The sequence below is a fragment of the Ascoidea rubescens genome (assembly GCF_001661345.1).
Source record: "Ascoidea rubescens DSM 1968 unplaced genomic scaffold ASCRUscaffold_4, whole genome shotgun sequence".
NCBI lineage: Eukaryota > Fungi > Ascomycota > Saccharomycetes > Ascoideales > Ascoideaceae > Ascoidea > Ascoidea rubescens.
In genome coordinates this window covers 425,385-446,171 of record NW_017962916.1, presented here as the reverse complement: position 1 = coordinate 446,171, position 20,787 = coordinate 425,385, and the positions used below count along the sequence as shown (strand labels likewise).

Genomic DNA, 20,787 nt, shown 5'->3' with positions numbered 1-20,787 from the left:
GATTGAGTTGCAGTGATGAAATCGATTAACGAAGCAGCGTACCAATCAGTTGGCTGCAAGGTATGAATTGCAGCAAGCAATGAGGAGAAGCCGATTTCATTCATTGCAAAGTTTTCTATGAGTAATCTTTCAGCTTATTAATATCATCTGTTGCTCCTGCACAAATATAATATGATGAACAAAAATTAATGTTAAACGACTTGCGTTGCGGAAACTCTTGGATGTTACATACTTCGGGTGCAGCTATTTCTTTGTTTTCGATCGCTGCTCCTTGTGTTTGGCCAAAAGTGTGAGGCTTGCTTCAAACCTTACGGCCAATTGGGTAAAATCCAACCGTCGTTCTGCTTGTAGATATTCCACCTGGGGGTTGGAGATACACCGTATATTCATTATGTGAATTCAAGAATGCTGTCTTGCCATACAAATGCCAAGTAATGCCAGCTGCTGTTGGTGGCTAATGAAAGCAATAATTTTTACTTATTCTAATACATCATTGATACTTATCTGTCACTCTGATTTGGCCATGTTGTCGCAACTATCGCTATTGTAACGAATTTTGCCTTAGACAGTTCAAAGACATTGGATGCATCTTCAACATTCCCTACTGATTGTCTGCTCAATCTTTGGTGCTAACCTGATGTTCGCGGAAGTGACGAGTAAACATCATGTTCCTCTATTCACTTCATTTTGTTTGACTAAGCAGATGACCATTTGCTGCATCTTACCCATAGATGCCCTTCGTCACTACCAAGTGAAACAATTGATTTTTTGAAATCTCATACAATTTAATTTGTGGCGACCGTGCCCAATTCCGTTGCTTGATTGCAACGATCTCAACAGTTAGTCATGACGTAAGACGATTCAAGTTCTCAGCATTCTCATTTCCGCTCAAATGCTTCTGTTGAAGTTATATCTGTTCCGGCTCACTGAATGTGCCCTTGATTGATTGCTGGTTCATATAGTTGGTCTGAGTCTCATCATGGGTTTCTGTTTCCAATGTCAGACAGCTTCTCTCGAAGCACAATATTGATCACTGTTGGTATCTACGGGATCACCGGCCAGGACGTTGCAGTTTTCCTCCAACGTAGTATCAGTACTCCAATCTGATGTTTCATCTGATGTTCTCATCGAAGTCATAGTAGAATTGTTGGATCACCGCTCACTTCTTTGAAAATCGATTTCGTTACTAATAGCGTGGCCGGTTGAGTTCTAGAACTGACAGTCAAAAGAAGAACAATAGCAGGTTGGATGACACAATAGGAAAATGGGAAAGACGGCTTGGCACGTCAATGTTCTCAACTGATATCGAATCATTTCATTTCGATAGTCGAAGTAGACATATTGCTCGGTACGAACCCTTTATGTCAGCTCTGACTCGGCTTATGTGGAAATTAAATGGAGCTTCGCCTGTTGAATAAGCACTGCAAGCTGTTTTGCTCATGTCTTTTCTATTAATCGTTTCGTTGACGTTGGCATTAAGAGCAGCCTTATGAACACCTAACGGTGCATCGACACTAACATTCCTGTTTGTGTCCAATCATTTTTATTGGATATTTATAACGCTTCGTCATTAGAATTGAGATGTGCAAACAAATCGAAAGTCTTAATGCGTAGTATCAACAGTGATTGGGAACGTAATAGCAATGCATTAATTGTTTCTTTCATTTTTTAAAGGATATTCTTGAATTCATATCTAATTCGGTTGGAATGCATGAAGGACATTCGGTGACTTGAGAGATGATGTAACAATCTTCATTTCTGATACTTTGAAACACCTTTGTAATCAACTTGTTTTTTGGTCTTAAGAAACATATTGATATCCCTTTTAAGCGAAAAAATCGTTCAAAATTCATTTGCCACTTAATTGCCAAATCACCTGCCACTTCATTGAATGTGAGAATTTGAGCGACAATAAGAAAAGATTTATGTTCGGTAATGACTAACACATAAAAAACCACTATTCAGGACAGCAATTTCAGCTGAGATCTACTCCACAATAACTACTCTCCGTGACCTGGGAAAGTGTGAAAGTTTTCCGCTGATTCGATCCACAGAAAGCATGTCATCTTTTTTTGATGCGTTTTGATATCACCAGCTGGGTAATGTCTTTTCCCGAAGTGATTCATCTCATTGGAAAACAATAGACCTACGTTCCATTTTGTGAGGCGGAACCGGATCATATTGACTGTTCGGAACATAATCGATGTGCATTTTATCTGCTTTTAAGACTCAAAGTTTATTTGAATGTCCCTCAATCAGGAATCGTCCGACGACTTCTTTGAATTCTTTGTTTGTTTCGTCACTGTTAGCATTCTAGCCATTAGTCGCCAAATTGACAAATGCAATGCAATTTCTTGGCGAGTCTCCTTTAAGATTGACAAGAGCAAACTTTATCCAACCAAAATTAGCAGTTACTACTGATTTACACTTACTGTTCCGATTCACACCATACATGGATATGATTGTGTTATTCTTGATCACTGAAAATTTGAACACTGATTGCAGCATGGGTCGATCCAGATAACGCAAAAACATTTCAATCAAAGGTATCATCATTAATCAGGCTCATTTCAAGTGAATCTGATTTTGATGCACTATCATTTAAGCGTTGAGGTCCTCACGTCAGCCATTAATGTAAATCCTTCGGTGGGCTTGTAGTCCCATCGGCTTTCGCCAATCTCTGCTGTAATGGCAAACAAACCACACCAGTCGAAATTGAGTTTAGTTAACAGAATATTTGCTGCTTCGAAATCATTTTTCAGTAAAATTCACTTTAATCACTGCGAACATGTCATTTATTGATAGAGATCCGACTTGTTTTGGTCCTTCACCGATGGTGCCAGCTAAGGAATTGGCCCTATAATAACTGGGAACACCTTTGTTTTCCGCGTCCCAGAGAGCAGCATAAGTAGTACTCCCTCTGTATCGTGGAATATGAGCTCCATGAATACATTGCCTTTCTTAAATTGTTTTTCATCTAAGTCATGAACTATCTGTGTATTTCATATCGCAACTAAAAATTATATTTGAAAAAACGAGATTATCTAGAATGTATAAACTGATGTTTCTGCCAAGACAAGATCAATCGTTGAATGCAAGGAGTTCTAACAATGCAATATTCATTTTGAGAGATCATCAAAGATCATAATTGGATAACTTCAAATAAAATTTGATAAAGGTAAAATCTAAAATAAAATGGAAATAACTAGCTTTAGAAATCCTATTAAAATTACGATTGGATTACTTTTTGTGAAAACAGGTATACTGCCAATGCATAAATAAACTAACTTTCTGTGGGAATCGATAAAGAAATGAAAATAATATCAGTTAGAGTTTTCATATATCTATCAATTGTTATAATTTTCAGATTTATATGTTGTAAAAGTGGTTGCTGCTGTGATTTTAGTAGTTCGAACAAATGTAAGAAATACGTAGGAACCAAAACCTTTAAAGTTAATTAAATTTGAACTTTGGCAGAGATCAGATCACCAAAACTATTTGTTCAACTTACTATTGAGCAGACTAATTGGTGATTGAATATCCTGTAGGCTTTATTATGAAATTTGAATTTGATTTCCGAGTAAAACATAAAATCAATTGAAACATCTTTTGCTAAGGATTGGAGAATGATGTTGATTCAACAACGATTCATGCTAATGATCATTCGACATATTGATCAACTGTTCCCACATTATTAATCATTGGCATTACTGTTAAGTATGATAGTACATTTGGTACATCACTTCTACGAAGTCCTCTACCTACTCCATCAATGATTGATCCAACTGCTATTTTGTGAGCGTTGCAGCACGTTTCTCAACCGAATGGTTTGGCCAGTCACTGCCATGATAAATAATGTCAAATACATCGTACTGATTTCAAACTTCTTAATAAAACAAAAGATGCGCCAACTAAGGATTATCATTTAGAAGCATCTGTCCAGCTAACAGATCTTAGTGACAGTGATTGGCAGTTCATGGGATCACCTGGAATAGTCAAAGTACCTTCGTGACATTGCTTATTCGTATCTTGGAAAGGTGGTTTTCAAAAACAAAATAGGTTTTTGGGTTGTCATTCGCTGAGCATGCACAACTCTCCTCGACTGCAACAAACAAAAGTCGATGATTATGCCAATTTTTTTAGCTGACCTCAAAGCACCAGTGGCTTTATTAATCTATGTGGCAATGATCTTTTGAACTAGGCACATTCTGATTATTTCTATTCTCATGATCGATCCAACCATATTCATAATATACAACTTTTAATAAAGAAACGTTTTTTCAAGGAGCAAATTAAATTCAGTAAATATTAATAAATAATCCAGATGACAGTCTCACCTTAACAAACTAAATTGATACTACTAAAATTTATGATTGAGCCTTGCTAAATACTTTATAGAGTGCTGATCAGTTTAATTTAATTTGCAACTTATTTCTTTTGGGTTTTTAAACATATAGTCATATTTTTTATTTGCGATAGATGTATAACCATTTTACCAATCTTATGAATCATTTGCGCCTTTTTACCCAAAACAAAATATAAATTTAGAGAAAAGAACTTACCTTGAAACAGAAGTGGAATATTTAAAGAAAGAAGAAAAGTGTTGGCTTTTGAGGATGTCGTGAACGAACGGTATTGTTTTATGACATGATAAAAAATTATAATTGAATACTTTTAACAAATATCAGCTAAAGGTCAAATGTAAAATGAAGAAAACTCTCAGTGAGATTCCACTAACCTGAAGTGAAAATGGATATGGTTGTGAAAATAGTATGAGATGAAATTTTGATAAATATATCAATTGCTTAAATCCAGTGATGACAACCTTGTGAGTGCAGATGTTAGGATAAACATAGCATATAGAAAGAATGTGAGAAAAATCTCTGCAATGAATGATTGCAACAGAATTAAATTGGGTTGTTTCAGAAACATGTGTAGGTCTGATAAGTTCACGGGCACGGAGGAGTGGATATGATTTGCAACCACCGCCTTCCAATTGATAACATTAAGAAGTAAAGAACATTGCTTCCTTTGATATGCGTGCCTCTGAGCTGCACTTGCACGATTCGTCAAAGTGACAATCAATGAGGCACGCGCAGCACTTTTTCTTTGAGCGTCAAAGTAGTTACCCGGCCTGTTGTTTATTTGCCTGCTCGTCAGCTGAACTACAGCTATTTGTCAGAACTACTCCGCGGGCACCAGAACTAGGAATGCTATGTAAAACCACGATAAACAAGAGAGGAATACAAGAACATCCAATAACGATTAGATAGAATGCAAAGCCAAGTACCCTATAGTATCAATCAAGACGGTTTAATATGAAAAGCAGAACCAGCCACTCATTGAAGTTGTTACATTTGCAATACATATCACTGCACGATGTTTGGCAAATGTTTTGCAATAGTGTAACACAATGAACAGACATTAAACTAACAATAATAATCAGATAGACCTAAATGAAAGTGAGCAACAAAGCAACATCCAACTACATCCAAATCATAAGCATAATTGATTGGGATGGTCAATCACCCGTTCAGTAACCTCCTTGGTGGAAATACCACAAACACAATTCTCACTAATACTGCTTGCAAGATTAAATGAAACATTGAACAACCCCCTTAGAAAATGATAGATGACTGAAATAGGGTTCGGCATCTTTCCTTGGACAAATAGTTTGCAAAATTCATACCAGAACTGATCTCACAATAGAACATTTTTTTGTCAACATTTGAAGCAGTATACCTGAAGACTTCGGTTGAGAACTCAGATTGATTGGCTTGTTGAGTGAGATAAGTCTAATCAGCATTGCAGCGCAGCAAGGTCGCGGGGCATTTTTCGGTGAGATCCAAAACAACCACTACCAATTTTTATGAAAACAGCACGAGCAAGCTGATTGTGGATTGCGTTTTGCTGCAGCACAATTGTTGTGGCGAATCTAAAGAAATGAAATGGTGTAATGAGTTATATTAAAAACACGAACAGAAAAGAAATTGCCTGCTCCTTTACAGAGAGGTAGGTAATGTCACGGAGTCTCCCGCAAGCTGACCGGTGACAGCCACCGCAAGACCCAATCAACACGAGCCGCAAATTATGATCAACTTTCGTAATCCTAGTCACACAACCTCAGACGATCGGCTCACTGTATTCAATCAATACGCAGAGCCGGCGAACGACAGATCCCTTGATGCAGTGGTTTCATCCGGGTAGTGCAAATGATGCTAGTCAGAGAACAGCTGAAGGAAACAGCTCCATTGAATGAGATCATTCCTACGGCCTTGCAAAGCTAACATATTGGAATTCAAACCTGAGTTGATGTCATATACTGGCATCGGCGTGGCACTGTCAAGACTGGTCTGACATTAAAATAAAGAGAAAAATGCGTTTTCTTTAGATTGGCGAGTCCATATCGTTACCCGTCCTGTTTGAACATTTGCCTCCTTTATTGCTGCCAAACACCCAGCTCTTGGAATTACGATCCATGGATCAATCACATTTTCCGACATGCAACGAAACGCAATAAAAAGATTAATCACTCACCAAACTTAAGAATAAGGAAACGCAATTGAAATGCAATTAATTTAAAATTCAAATCTAGACATTTTCTAAATAGAATGGAAAACTGGTAATGCAATCAAATTGCAACATGTGTAAACAATTTATCACCGCAGTCAGTCAGAGGGATGTATTACAATACTCTAGCATATCCAACAATAAATCAAACAAAGGGAGCGAACCACACTCAACCACATCAACGTTAGCAACAAATTTAAATCCTTCATTAATTGAATGGTTGAGGCAATTCAATGAGACGTTTGAACACCCCAGCGCTCTGGACATTAGCAGACTATATCTCAACAAGACTTGCACTATCATCTCATGCGAAAGTGAATCCAACATCGCGCCACCATGATATGTATCGGTAGCAGATTCAATTAAGCTTCGAATTTTTGTCATTAGAGCTATAGGTAGCCGGCTTGTACGGAAGTTGTTATGATGATAAAAATTCGCATTTTTAATTGCTGCTCCAAAATATTCAAAGAGGCGCATTACGACCTTACTTTCTACAATGCGACACTGCGTTAAACCAATTCGGCTTCGCATTGCAGCAACGCCACCTAATCTTGCATCTTTGAGCTCCAAGTACCTGTCCTTCGTGTCATCAAGAAGATTGAAGCAACAAGCTGGTCGGTTTGACCTATATCCTCTGGCCAATCTCGGACAGACGATCCAACCAGTTCACTGAAGGAGCAAATGTGCAATGGTTAGTTAGTCCAGTTGATTTTAAGTATCTTATAGCCGATTCAGCAAATCATATACTCATGTCTCATGGCCATTGATGATATTGAGTGAGCGACCGAAAAGCCAAAGCAATAACAGTAGCGACACGGTCTGCCGCGGAAGTCAACGATTAAACACATGATGGGTAAAGTGATAACAATTCAGGATCTAGCTACCCTATGTGTTTCAACTCTCCCGATTCATCGGTAAATCTTGACTGGTGCTGCGCACAAACGAAACTCATTCATTTCCAGCTGCTAAAGGATCGGCTTGATCTAGAGTTCTAAAGGGACGGAGCGGCGGTGGTTATTCTACGCAGCATTCGCTTGAACAATAGTTCCCCCAACTACTCCACGTTCGTTATTGATAAACAAAGAAATGCGATATGACCTAAGGGCCTGAACCATTGCGTCTGATGATCCTGATAAAATAGGAAAATCAACCATTCTTTATGGCTTGTGGTGGTGCCTTTTCGTTGCGCTTTTCTTCTCACCATCTTGAGCTGAAGCAGTTTGAAATCCGTACAATGGGAAAGCATCAACGGTTATCCTGTCCCAAGAGAGTGGAGACTTTTAGAGTCGATCGATTGACGGGCCCAAATTGCAATCTGAGTGAGTTTTCACATGGTTGAGAAATGCAGGAGTTGTTTAAAGCAAGTCGCTGCTTCAATATCACCATCGAGGAATGCAGTCATCTGATCCACTTGGTCAGCTTGAATGACTTTGATGCTGCAACAGGAACAAGGCCTCCTACCCTCTGCAAGTGGGGAGCTGCACTAAATGGTGGGCATAGAGAATATTTTGAAGCGGAAGAACACCCTTGAGAAGTGGGTCCGGGATTGCAAATTCAGTAGTTGCAGCTGACGTAACAGGAAGAACCAACGATAGCGATCAAGACGATTTCCAGCAGCAGATTTGACCAACAGAGAAGTATTCCTATGAAGCGTTGCCTAAAGGTCTGATTGCCAAAGAAGTTCCCGCATTAAGTCTGCCAAAATTGCTTTAATCGTTCAAGGGTCAAGGAGCGTATCAACGAATTATGTCATAAGTGACCTGGCTTTCATACAGTCTCTTGAATGATATGTAAAACACTTATCCAGATTATCCAAGTAATTAGTTTATTTGTGTTGAACTACTTTGGTTCTAGAAAATTGGTCTATATGAAGACCACCTCTATTGCTAGACTCACCAACTACATTCACGCAATGGGGGGATGCAACACATTCATCTGAATCCATTCATTTCATTGACAGCGTTTTGTTCTTTATGATCTGAGGAGATGTCAATATTTTCAACATCCGTATTCGAATCAGGGTTTTCTGGATCGTCTAAAGCAATTCGAATTGGGTGATTTATGTCATTGCAAGTAGAGGCAAGAATATCTCATATAGCACCACTACATTCAGTGTAACTTATCCGACTGCCCGAACTGTTGTTTTAATGCCTCAAATGCTGAATCCCTAAATCGAGATTTGGCTTCATAAAAGCGGCAAAACGGTCTGACGAACATACGTCAGCTATGAAAATTGTGCAGCCGGGTAAGCCTTTCTTTTGCTGTCCCAGCAAAGAGATCCACAGCAAGTACTTCTAACACCTTTCTGGGTCTGCTTGTAATGTGTGGTGAGCATATAATAAGCCGCCGGGCAGACTCCTTCACCAAAGTAGCAGCTGTCTACCATTCAAGAACCAATTTCAAACAAGTGTTGAACAGAACGGGGTATATAGTGGGATACCAATTCAAGAGCGACGCTGCAACCATCTCATTTTCAATGGTCAACAACTGATGATTATTAGCTCAAATAATATTGTCTTGACTGATTTCAAGAATTCTTTTGGAATCGATGGGCCACACCACATTCTTGAGACTCGTTGTAAACTGGCATTCAGTGACTGATTTCTTCCCAATCACATAATTCATTCAACAGCTAAGATGCAAAGTTGCTAACGGATGTGACTGTGTGAACTGCCTTACGCAGATATTAGTGCAATCGATTTCGTATAATGTAGTGACCTGGCAGAGATAACGAAGGTCTAGCAACTCGATAAAGAACGAAATATCTTGACTGTTCAACTACAATGGTGTCAACTAGCGACTCTCAGCAATAGCAACAAGAGGAATTAACCCAGTAATAACTTCTTGAAGTAGCCCAGGAGCAGCAGTGCTGTTATTTGTACATCACTTAATGACACGTTTGTTGCTTTTCGTTTGACACTGAATTCAAATTTTGATCCAGCCGCAGCTGAAACACCCTGGACATTGAGTATTTGAGTTGCTTCAAAGTCAAGTGGCATTCTTACAGGATAACGCCACTTTTGGAGTAATTATTGCAGCAGAGAACCACCAACATCTTTGCCATGAACTACAGATTCTGCCAGATTTCCAGCCAATGCACCATTGAAATAAACATAGTCACCAATGAATAAGAGCGACCGGATTACATATCTAGCCGTTGAGATTGAAATAGCAACTGCCCGGTGGTTGGGGAGTTGGACATCATTCTCAAATGATCCACCAATCGGAAAGATGACAGATCAAATGACATTGAAAAGTTCAATAGTCTCACCCACTAGTAATCTGAGCTAAACGAAAGAACATCTTGCTGAACCAATCAGGGTTAGGGCAAATACTTTGCGAAGCAGCCGTAGTAAAACTGACGTTTTCCAATTCAAGATCAACTTAGTGGTCACATAAACAAAGAAAAAGCAGCCATTGATGAACTAGAGAATAATCCCGAGCCGCCACATCAGCAGCAGCAACGGCTGCAGCTTATAATTTAACAGGAGATCTTCGTGATGCCCAAACCTCACCTTTCACAAACTTTTCTTTGCGACAACTATGGAAGGATACGTTTTTTGGATTTCTCTCTATTGGTTGTTTGATACCTAGAGACACGAACGGGGTTACACCTGAGCCAACGAGCAAATGCATTGTCACTGGGCTGAATGGTCAAAGGGTTTGCATCAGCAAAAGCAATTTTAAGAGGTTCAGATAATAGAGCAGGATCGTCTTCAGCCTAGGTGGCATCTGATGTTGAAGGACCAAAAATGTTAGCTGCTGCATGATTGGAACAATTCAATCGGTAAAGATAGCGATAAAGCTCGTTAAACAATTAATCACATTACTTTTCTATCTGTAATTTTTTGAAATACTAACATCAAGTAGAAAATCAAGTCATAATAATAGCGACTTCTACAGCACCGCCACCTTAAACTATTCACATTTCAGCAGTACCAGAAATTTTAACAGCCGTTGTATTGCACGGTTTCAGAAAGGAGAGACTCAGCCGCCGGTCACCAATGAGCAAAAAATCGAATGTAAAGCAACTTTAATCTTCGGCGAATGAACTTCATTAGCGAGCATATCACTTTAGTTGATAAAGGGTTGAAGCAGCCGACCAACCTGACTGGCATTCAAATTGAAGGCCGATGACAAAATAGTAACCTTAGCAGGATCCTTTAATTTTTATGAATCATCTCATCGAAGGATCGTTGTTTGGCTTATAGCTTGCTGAGTCAAATTCATGTTAATAAGGTATCGGAGAAATGAAATAAAAAAAGTAGAGTGTAAAGCAGATCCCCAACGCTTTATAAGAAGGACAAAGTTAGATCACAAAAAGTCATCTGGGCAAACCTATCTGCGGATCCGAGTGACCCAATGAAAACAGTCGCAAAGCTCAGATCACTCTGACAAACTGATGATCATGCTAAAGTCAGACACGGACGTCAAAGATTTTCTCACATTGAAGATATTGATCATAATACAACATTCTGATTATTATCTAGATATTACGCTGTTTTACAAATTTGTGCTGATGTTTAACAAAGCATTTCATCGTTCATTGAATAGATTTCAAAACTGTCTTTCTTCATCGTAGAATCGAGCCTGAAATGAAAAAGAATCATCGTCTCACACTTGTATATGCTAATTAACCTTTGAGAATTCGCATGATTGCCAAATCGATTTAAGGACTCAACCAACCTTGGTTTTGTCCATGTAACAACTTGGGTATGGTTCTCTAATCGTTTGGGTCACAAGCAGTTTCAGCACCACGTACTCTGTTGTACCTTGCAAAATGATCCACCACCTCATGATAATAGTGTATGTGGCTGATTGCGTTACTGCCGAATGATGGGATATACAGGTCAAAACTGTCCAATCATGTGTCACTTAATTGTTCAAAATGAAAGATCAACCAGCAAATCCGGATGACCGTTTTACAATTTGGGTTGCTCAAAGTAATGAAGATTTTTCTCTGCCTGAGCTGAACTGGTTCAGAGTCAAGACAGACTGGTTGAACGTTGATGAGAGTCATCGGTTGGCTATACGAATGATCATTAGCCTCTACAATGTATGACTTGAGACCGATAGCCTTCAGTCAGACGCTGAAAAGTCTTCACTTAGTGATTAACCGTTAGATCGTTGCAGTCTGCAGCAACTTGCTTAGGGTCGGAGATTTTTCGATCCTTAGCAACTCACACGACATCTAGGGAAGTCATGGATGATCTATCTTAGATCAGCAAAGAAGGCGCTATAATGATTAAACACAGATGGAGTATTACATCGTTACTGAGCTGCGTCATCAATTTAGTATGCTTGATACCTGTACAATGATTGGGCGGAGAAGATTGGTGTTCAAATATCATCTTGTGGTTCTACGTTGTTCATCAATCAAAACTGTTTCTTGAGTCGCAGAAAAGCAGGGCTCACCGAACTTGCTGATTTGCGAAGCGCAATACACTTCACTCCCTGAGGCTGTCAAATAACTCGCGATTGTAATGGGGGCCATAAACTAAGGTAGATGAAATGATCGTCATTAAACTATATATTTTGATGTCAATTCTGCTATCACCTGCTACTTTATTCATAGAAGTCCCTAGAAGCAGTCGGTTAGTTATCTCACATATCTTTTTAGGCGGCGGCTCTGCAAAGCTGTTTTTACTGTTGAGAGAGATAATACTACATCTATTGTTGGTTATAAGTGGATTAAGGCGCTTATTGAACCACTTTTGAAATATTTAAATGAATTTGATTGATGAATCAATGACCGATGGATTGAGTGGTGGTGGTGTCGTCTTTTTGGTTCTATCTGCATAGTAAGGCCTGATTCATTTATAATTGGTTATGCATTAGCGTTAATATTCATTTTCTGGACTAACGGCGTTGCCATTATTTTCACAATAATTGTATATTTAGTGTATTCATGAGTACCTCTTTAAACGACCAAATCTTTTTTTTGGTATCAAAATGCAGGTGAGTTTAGAGTTTAATTGAATATTCGTTGGTTTTCTAATTTTTTAATTATTGTTCAGCCGTCGATCTATATCAAGATTCCAGGAATGGATCCTGATTAGTCCTTCAGAGATTTGGGCCATCGGCATCACAAGAAGAGCAATCTTTCGACTTGATTGGGTCTCCTTGTTGTCGCCCTAAGCCAAAGTACCCGCCGGGCTTCATTGATTGAAAATCAAGAAAGCTTTCCTAGCGGATCTCACATGCCGGTATTAGAAAATCAACCACAATCTTTACGACAAGATCCTTTTTTGAGGGGGCAGTTAATGGGATCAGAACCATTTCCACTGAGCCCGTTGAAGCAATTGTGCATACGTTGCTGGGCACTGACACCCCGTAGCCGCTTGGGCCGCACCAACGGTGCTTGCAGCTTTCCTACAATACATGACTAAATTTACTAGTTTCTCTGAGTAATAGTGGCTGCCTGAACGGGCCCGTTGTGAGCCTCCGGGGTGCCTTCATTGGGTGCCTTCCTCTCTCTCACTGGCCGCATTCTTGACGCATCGCTATCAACCGAATTTCGGAATTTGTGGCCGGCGATGTTTATTACATTGTTGTGTTCGGTACAGATCTTTACCTCGCTATATTTTCTTGAATGCGCCACAACTGATAATTAGGCAGATAGCGAATGATCGCTGGCAAGACTCCTAGAGGTTAGCGGATACTGCCGACTTTGCTGTTTGCGCTTCGAACTAGTGTCTGTCACCTGCTTAGTTTGGTCAGTGGCTTCAAGCAATTCAGAAAGGAGGTCCCAATCATTTCTGCTGATTTTGATTTGAAAGCAGCTATAGTTGCTTCAGATTTGATTTGCCGTAGATTCGATACTGGCTGGTCAGCTCCTGCCGTTCAACAATAGGAGGAATACAATGCGAAAAAATTTTTTTTGGTATGCATTGACTTTCAATAATATTATGGATCTCTTGGAAGTGAATGACCAATTTCCATCACCAGGATACCCATTTGGGGTTAGTGGCAGTTCTTATTATCGAATAAGAGGCATCTCACAGAGCTCGTTAAGAACATTTATGTCCATGTTTTGAGCCACCACATCGTTGATGTGTCTCCCGGTTCTTTGCATCTTGCTTCTGCGGCGGATCCCACCAATGCTAAAACTGTCTTTCTTCAATTGACAAGACCTTTACATAAATACATATGCTGATGCAATAGAATTGACCACTGGCCTTACTGAAGAAGGATTTCCCGCTAGCTAATGCTTAATACAGTCAATATCTATTCAAGTACTTTCACTTCAAAGCCAAAGCAAGAAAATGGACCCCCTTTCGTTGTCACCAAAACGGGCATTTGGATAGCGAGTATTTCTACCGTGGGCAGTACTATGGCGAATCATCTGCTTAATCTGATGCTTTCGCTACGTCAGCTGCTTTAGCTGGTCACAATGGTCACCGGCGGCTGTTGGCTTGGTGCTCCAAAATAGCAAGCAAGCTGATTTCAATTTGGGAGCCGTTCCATTAAAATTCGGGTCCTATTCAACATAATTGCGTTACTGCTGATTGATTCACCAAATTAGCTCGACATTAATGTCAGAGTGTTGCCATTCTTCAAACGATTGATGATGTCAAAGGTGATGACATTCCGATGCTTCGTAATGGCGGGTCATTTTCAATGTATTTATTTTTAACATGATGCCAACAAAATTGCTACTTTGGCTGCTTCAATTGAAGAGGCCCTGTCTGTGTTTGAAAGTGATCGAGTTAACATAAATGGTGCGTTAGGAAGTGACAATCCTGCCTTATAAATATATTAATGAGTCCCTCGTTCCATTTCAGTTACGTCATTAACCACATATTGCTATTAACTAGCAAATCACCGAGGTGACATTGATTCATGTCAATTAGCCATATTCAAAGGGTTCATTGGTGGTTCAAGTGTATCATATGAGGTCTGCCACGACGCAAGAGCGACCAACATCAGCAATCCGCCCTCCACAAAAGAAGCAACCGCAACGTTTGGTCATCCGCATGTTGATGTTCTTCGGCCAATTGAAGTTGGTTCCGTTTTTGACATTTGTAAGTTCCTCACGGTTGTTCTTGATTACTCAGAATATCTTGTCGCTCTTACGATTGCCAGACTGAAGTCAGCTGTTCTGCAGTCGGTATATCGAATCACGGATAGTCATCCATCTTGGGATAAACGGTTCATAGTGTGATATCCGATAAGGAGTTTTCATCAAAGCTGCCTAATCAGTTCTCTTTCTTGGAAGAAATCAACCAAAAGTCTCAGTTCATTGTGACTATCATCAAAAGTTGGTTGCTCAACATTGGCAGCAACAATTGTTACAAAAACCCCTGAGAATTCTCCCGGAAGATAATGATTGTGATTTACTCAAGAATAAAGAACTGATCTTTGTAGTATTCTCATTTATCTTGATTCCAACAAATGATGGTTCCCCGGTGGCGAGAAAGTTTAACGGAGGGCAAAATTTCCCTTGCTGCTGCGATGTAGTCAGATCTTCTGGTCGATTGACGAAACCAATCATGTTTATAAGTGAGGAACATGAGATGTTATCAAGCCAAAATCTCCAAATGCGTGGACGTTACACCTTTTGCGGCTGCATTATGAACGAGAATCAATCCATCGTATCAATTATTAAAATTACACAACGGCAACTGCTTCGGACGAGGCACCCAAAATAACTCGAATAATGATGATGATCTTATTACCGTCAGCTCATGTGAAAATGCGACAAATGGTGTCTACGACAATGAAATAGATACAAACAATCTGTTGCATGAGATGATAATATTCATTAAGATGATGATTCTAAAGCTCATGCTGATTTTTATATTATCCCAATTGCCAGAGCTAAACCAGTTGCTAAAGTACATCTTGAATAAACTAAGGATATCTTACAATGCCTGTCTTGTTATTCAACAACTACAATCGCAGTAATGTGAAGCTTGACATACTTGGCTGCGGCAGGTATTGCCGATACCAGTGTGAATTGAAATTTCGCAGGCGCAACCTCGATGGATCTTTCTCAATCAGAACTTTATTCAATAGTTATGATGGAAACTTTCGGATTGTTTAATTACTCATTTGAAAAAAGCCACAGTGAACGTCGTTAGCAATTTGCCATGAGCGCAGCAGCAGTTGCTGATTTTGCAAAACCCAGAGAAGTTGCTCAATGGATTTGCAATCTTGATAGTAATGATTATTCGGAAGGACTTTGTCCTGCAGATAGATACTCAAGTCTAATAGCCCCTTTAGGTGTTGCAGCAATAAATTCATTCAATCATCATCTTGTGGATGTTTCGACTGCATTCCTTCTTCGCGATACCGACCCTGCAAAGTGCAAGACAAATTTCTACCATTTCAAGATCATGATTGTTCAGAGAATGGATGGAGGTTGCGCACAACAGTACATGCTCTGAAAGGATTCTTTTTTTGTTGGCGAAAAAAGATCATTAATCTACTCTAGCTGTTTGTGCAATAAAGGGCATTTGCTAAAGATGGTGTGTTTTGTTTCACAAAGACTGAAAGCACTGAAAGCTAGTAACTAATGTTGATGACATTAATATTACTGGCTAATCAGGTGCAAAGGACAAGTTGGTCAAATCACATCTCAAATCGTTGTTCAAATCGAAAATCAACGATTAACTCTTGGTCGTTTTCATGAATTTGGTGCTGCGGAAAATGAAGAAGGTCTATCACTATCGCTGAAAATATACTTAACTACAATGGCTGATCACCTCCAGATAGATGATTCCGATCCGCAAGGTACGGGAATGATGATGAACACATGCAGGATGCTATTGTAATCAAATGGCTTTGAGTATCATGCTGAAGAGTCATCTCATTAACGATCAATTTTGGGATGGACATTTCGGTTCTAATTCACTTGCGGAGCCTCTTAGTACGCAGTTTGTTCGGTCAGTCAGTGGAATTCTTTGTCCACCTTGCAAGAAACATCAAAGTTGTGCAATATTGGACAAATGATATTGAAAATGAAACGCGTCCACTGGTTATTAAATAATCGCTTCATCAGTTAAAACAGCTTTAGATTTAGTGTTTTAGGGGTGGAGACATTGGAGATCGAAAAGTCGATGGTGGCAAATCGATCCTCGTTACTGAAACCAGATTGTTGGAACGATAAGCAGCTGCCATCAGTGGTGTCGCTCAGTTGTGAAGCTGATCACATTCAACTTACTGTAGCAGTGATTGAAGTTGTGTCATTAAAGGATGTCTTCAAATATACAACTGCAATTGCTGAAACACCAGTCATGCAAAGCGATATTCATTCAGCAATCTGCTGGCTAAAATTTTACAAATGACAACACCTCCAATCATATTTCATTTTGCAGTCAATATTAATGAGGGTTGTGCCACGTTGCTTTTACTCTTGAAATAGGTCATCCAAGAAGCATTCTTGAAGATGTGATGTCTAAGTCGCATAGTGCTCCACGTCCTAAATATTTGAATGAATTGATTGATCGAATCAATTGCTGATCGTTGTGGTGTTGAGCTTGAGGTGGATCTGTCTATATGTGATTTTTATTCGTTAAATGATTTCTTGAGGATTCTGCTACAGAATCGATAGACTTTTGTTTGGCAGGCAGTGGTGATATTAATTATTCATCGGTTAAAGTTTGATTCGTTTGGAGTCCTTGCTGTAAATACAAAATATTTGGCTGGAACAATCAAGTACCTGCAATTTGATTCCATCAGTTTTTTCATCGGGGCATTTATGTGCTAATTCCTCATTAGCGCTTGATTATACACAAGATTCAAATATTGTAGTCTGAGGAGCGGCTCAGAAAAATGGGAGTGGCCGAACTAACTCACAGGTCCACTACAAAACAGGCCGTCTAACGATCTTCGGGCACAAAGCAGATTATCTGCATTTGCGTTGTTAATAAAAATGTTAAACTATCGTGTTTAAGCAACGATCGAGCCAGTACATCCAACCACCGAATGTCTTGAGACCAAGCTGTGTACACTTTTGAAGGACCTGGTTGACCTTCAAGCGCACCACCCTCCACCCGTCAGCTGATTTTCGGGGACCATGCTTTCCTGTACCACTTAGTAATACGTCGGCTAACACTATCAGTTCGTTGCTGGCTCTCGAAGTTGTTGCAATGCGTTCAGGCAACTATTGTGGATCTGCATACTACGCTCTTGAGGACTCTTATGAGGTTCCTCAATCCCAAATTTCGCCCCTTTGTCATTGCAGACATGTCTCCTCCAGTGGCCGGTTTTGATCAACACCAATTCATTATACACGGGGCTGGCAAGCTGTTTTTCGTTGTTTGTCCAATATAGTTTTTTACCTGCGTAAACGATAATGCACTTCCAACTTCAGCCTCCTTCATTTTTAGGGAACTGAGTTCAATCTCAGCATTGCGGGAGGAGGCAGATCACTGGCAGAGATGGACTGAATCAAAAGCACTCGAAGCTCCCAACAACATTCCTAAAGTCGGTAACCACATTTCCGAAAACTTGGAGAACGTGGGTGGAGGTGGTGTATCGAGTCTATGGTCATTCAATTTTGAAACGGATGAAATAAAAAAAAAGGAGGTAAAAGATATCGGCTGCCCGGATAATAGGCAACCGGCATTAATGGCACAGCGTCATGAAAGGCGACCGCTGGCCAATGAAAAAACCCCCACAGATGATATCCGGGAGAAAGACAACAGCCTGCGATACGCGGCAACCATTGGTGAGCTGAGCAGGTGAATGTAGTCCACCATTTTTGAAAACCTGAAATGATTGCTGGGCGTGGCTGAACAATTACATGGTGTGAGTGCGCAGCATCAAATGCGGAGATCGGCATACCAGCGACGTAAAGTTGGTGGGAGTGACGAGCACGGGCGTCAAATGAAAACATGGGGTGGTGACAGCAATGCGTGGATCTGATTCAGTGGCCTGTGAGTTGCTCGAAAAAGACTCTTCCAGCTTCTCAACCAATCAGGCATGACAAGTCCTGCTTCCATGCGCGTCACAACGTTGCGCGGGCTGCTCATCTGCTGCCTAAGATCTTTTCGCAACGACCCATTTTTTCTAACCACTGTCCAGACCGCGATGATCGTCTCCTACGAATAATCAACCGCAAAATGAAAATAGATGAATCAGAAAATAAATCTATAAAAAGATCAAAAATAGATGCAAGTTCATCACAATATTAAGATACTCAATTGGAAAAGAACAACAGAAATGGCGGAGTATAAACAAACTAAACCAGTTCTGCAAGGAATATCAGCACAATCAGTGAAACAAATTTTACGATGTACTTCAGCGTACTCATCAAACAACCGAGTAATCAGCAGTATTTTCTTAAATGCAACACCACCTAAGCGACAAAAATTCAACTATGAACAATTGAATCACCCACAATCAATCCACGAAATTCAACAGCGGAACAGTAAGCGCCTTAAACCACGTATCACCAACATGGCTCAAGCCTCTTATAAAGAGTTTCTAAATTGAGGAATGGTTGTGATCTCGATGGGTGACCGGTCAGATGGCCAAGGTGCTAGCAGAATTGTCATCACATTATTTAATTAGGTTAAGGGTATTCCTACGAAAGCAGTTCAGCAATTGCACTAAGATCATATCTTGTTGGAGAGCTTCACTAAGTAAATTATATCTGGTTCGGCATTTCGCAAGGCCACCGAAGCGTACTTGCTTGAGTTCCAATCTATTGACATTTGACAGATGTGAAACATCAACCCAGCAAGCAATTGATAATGTTCAATGTCTCCACCCAAATATTATCAGAGTATCCAGCTAACCTAACTCAGGAAGCAGCATTGGTACCGACGTTTGATAAGTTCGGCGTTAAGTACCATAATACCTATTTTCCACAACATAATTGGATTTCGCAATGCTGCACCAAGGTATCGAGGAGGCAACTAATTGTAGCGAAAATACTCTTGTCTGAAAGATTCGCAGCTGAAAGGATCGATGCAGCAATTGATTTATTCACTCGTAACTTCTTAGCATATATCTCAGTGCCATCCATTTCAAGAACCATTTAATAGGAGATTATCATCAATGGTGTGGTCAGCAATTCAAAGTTATACTTTTTAAACTGAAGAACCATCAGACTGACGTAAGTACCCATCGTCAGAGATGTTGCTTCGTATTTTGAGAAACATCTAGTACAACAAATCACTCAAATTCACTCCCAGATAAATCGGCTTAAAAAATCAACTGAAATATGATATGAGTAAGCCCATCACTGAATAAAATGATTTTGAAATATACTGTATATGTTCAGAGAATTGATGAATGCATTGGTGCGGTTTCGCTCAGCGAGTGAATACACCTACTTTAGTAGAATCTTTGGGAAACCAAAGCAACTCCAAAAAATATACGATTTTCTTGTATCTACGACCAGATTGCTTAGGCTTTATTTTGATTTGAGTAAATTTCATTTTTCATCAATATCGACTACTAACATATCCGGCAGGTTCCTTCTTGTGAGTTTGGGTGCAAATATCAGTGCGAAAACCTGCAGTTGTCACATCCGCTTGAAACTACTTAGATCATGTTGACGGTGCAACCGCAAAAAACTCGAGCACTTTGCAATCAAATTACTGGACAGAATGACTCAAAATGTTCAACTCCTTAATTTGAAACAACTTTGTAGCAGCTGGTCAGGCATGCAAATGATCATCACCAAGTTCTGATCCATTTGAACAGACCGAACGGCACCCAGCAGGTATTGTCCAGCTGGAATGTCACCCAAGATATGGGTACTACTATCATGGGTTGCCTGGCGCTCCTCTTGAAAAGAGTTATTGCCAATTGTATCTACAGGATGTAGTTGAAGACTACTAGCGGCAATAACCGAAGCATCAAATACGTCTAAACAGACCGGTTGATAAATGAATGTTTTGAATCTTTAGAAATCTATTTCTGTAGGTTTTCAGAGTCACGACGTTCTTATCGAGAAACATCTTAGTTTTCAGAATACTGGTGAATTTGAGATTCTGCAGTAGTTTCTAGAACACCTACCTCATCGATATCGTCAGTGGATGAACCAGCCTCCTAAGGAACAAATATGATGCGGTGGACACAGTCTTTTTCATCAATATCGGAGCTCATGTCATTAGACTCGTCACTCAAGTTGGTATTACATTTTGTTGTTTGGACTAAATCAACTGCTGCTTTGTTATCACCGTCGTTGGTTGCAGAGGGCGGAGTTCGCGCCTCTAAACACAATCAACAATAGCTGTAACTCAAACGGAAAACAGATTT

General features: G+C 39.8%; 1 protein-coding gene across 1 annotated transcript; it reads right to left on the bottom strand.

The window, feature by feature from the left end:
* Nucleotides 1–8,501: 8,501 nt before the first annotated feature.
* On the bottom strand, nucleotides 8,502–19,961 carry ASCRUDRAFT_7351 (uncharacterized protein; the record flags this gene model as incomplete). The annotated part of the gene is made up of 3 exons (XM_020192319.1): nucleotides 8,502–8,605; nucleotides 10,183–10,291; nucleotides 19,857–19,961. The coding sequence occupies 3 exons, from the start codon at nucleotides 19,959–19,961 to the stop codon at nucleotides 8,502–8,504; spliced, it is 318 nt and encodes a 105-aa protein (XP_020048190.1).
* Between the last annotated feature and the right edge of the window lie 826 nt (nucleotides 19,962–20,787).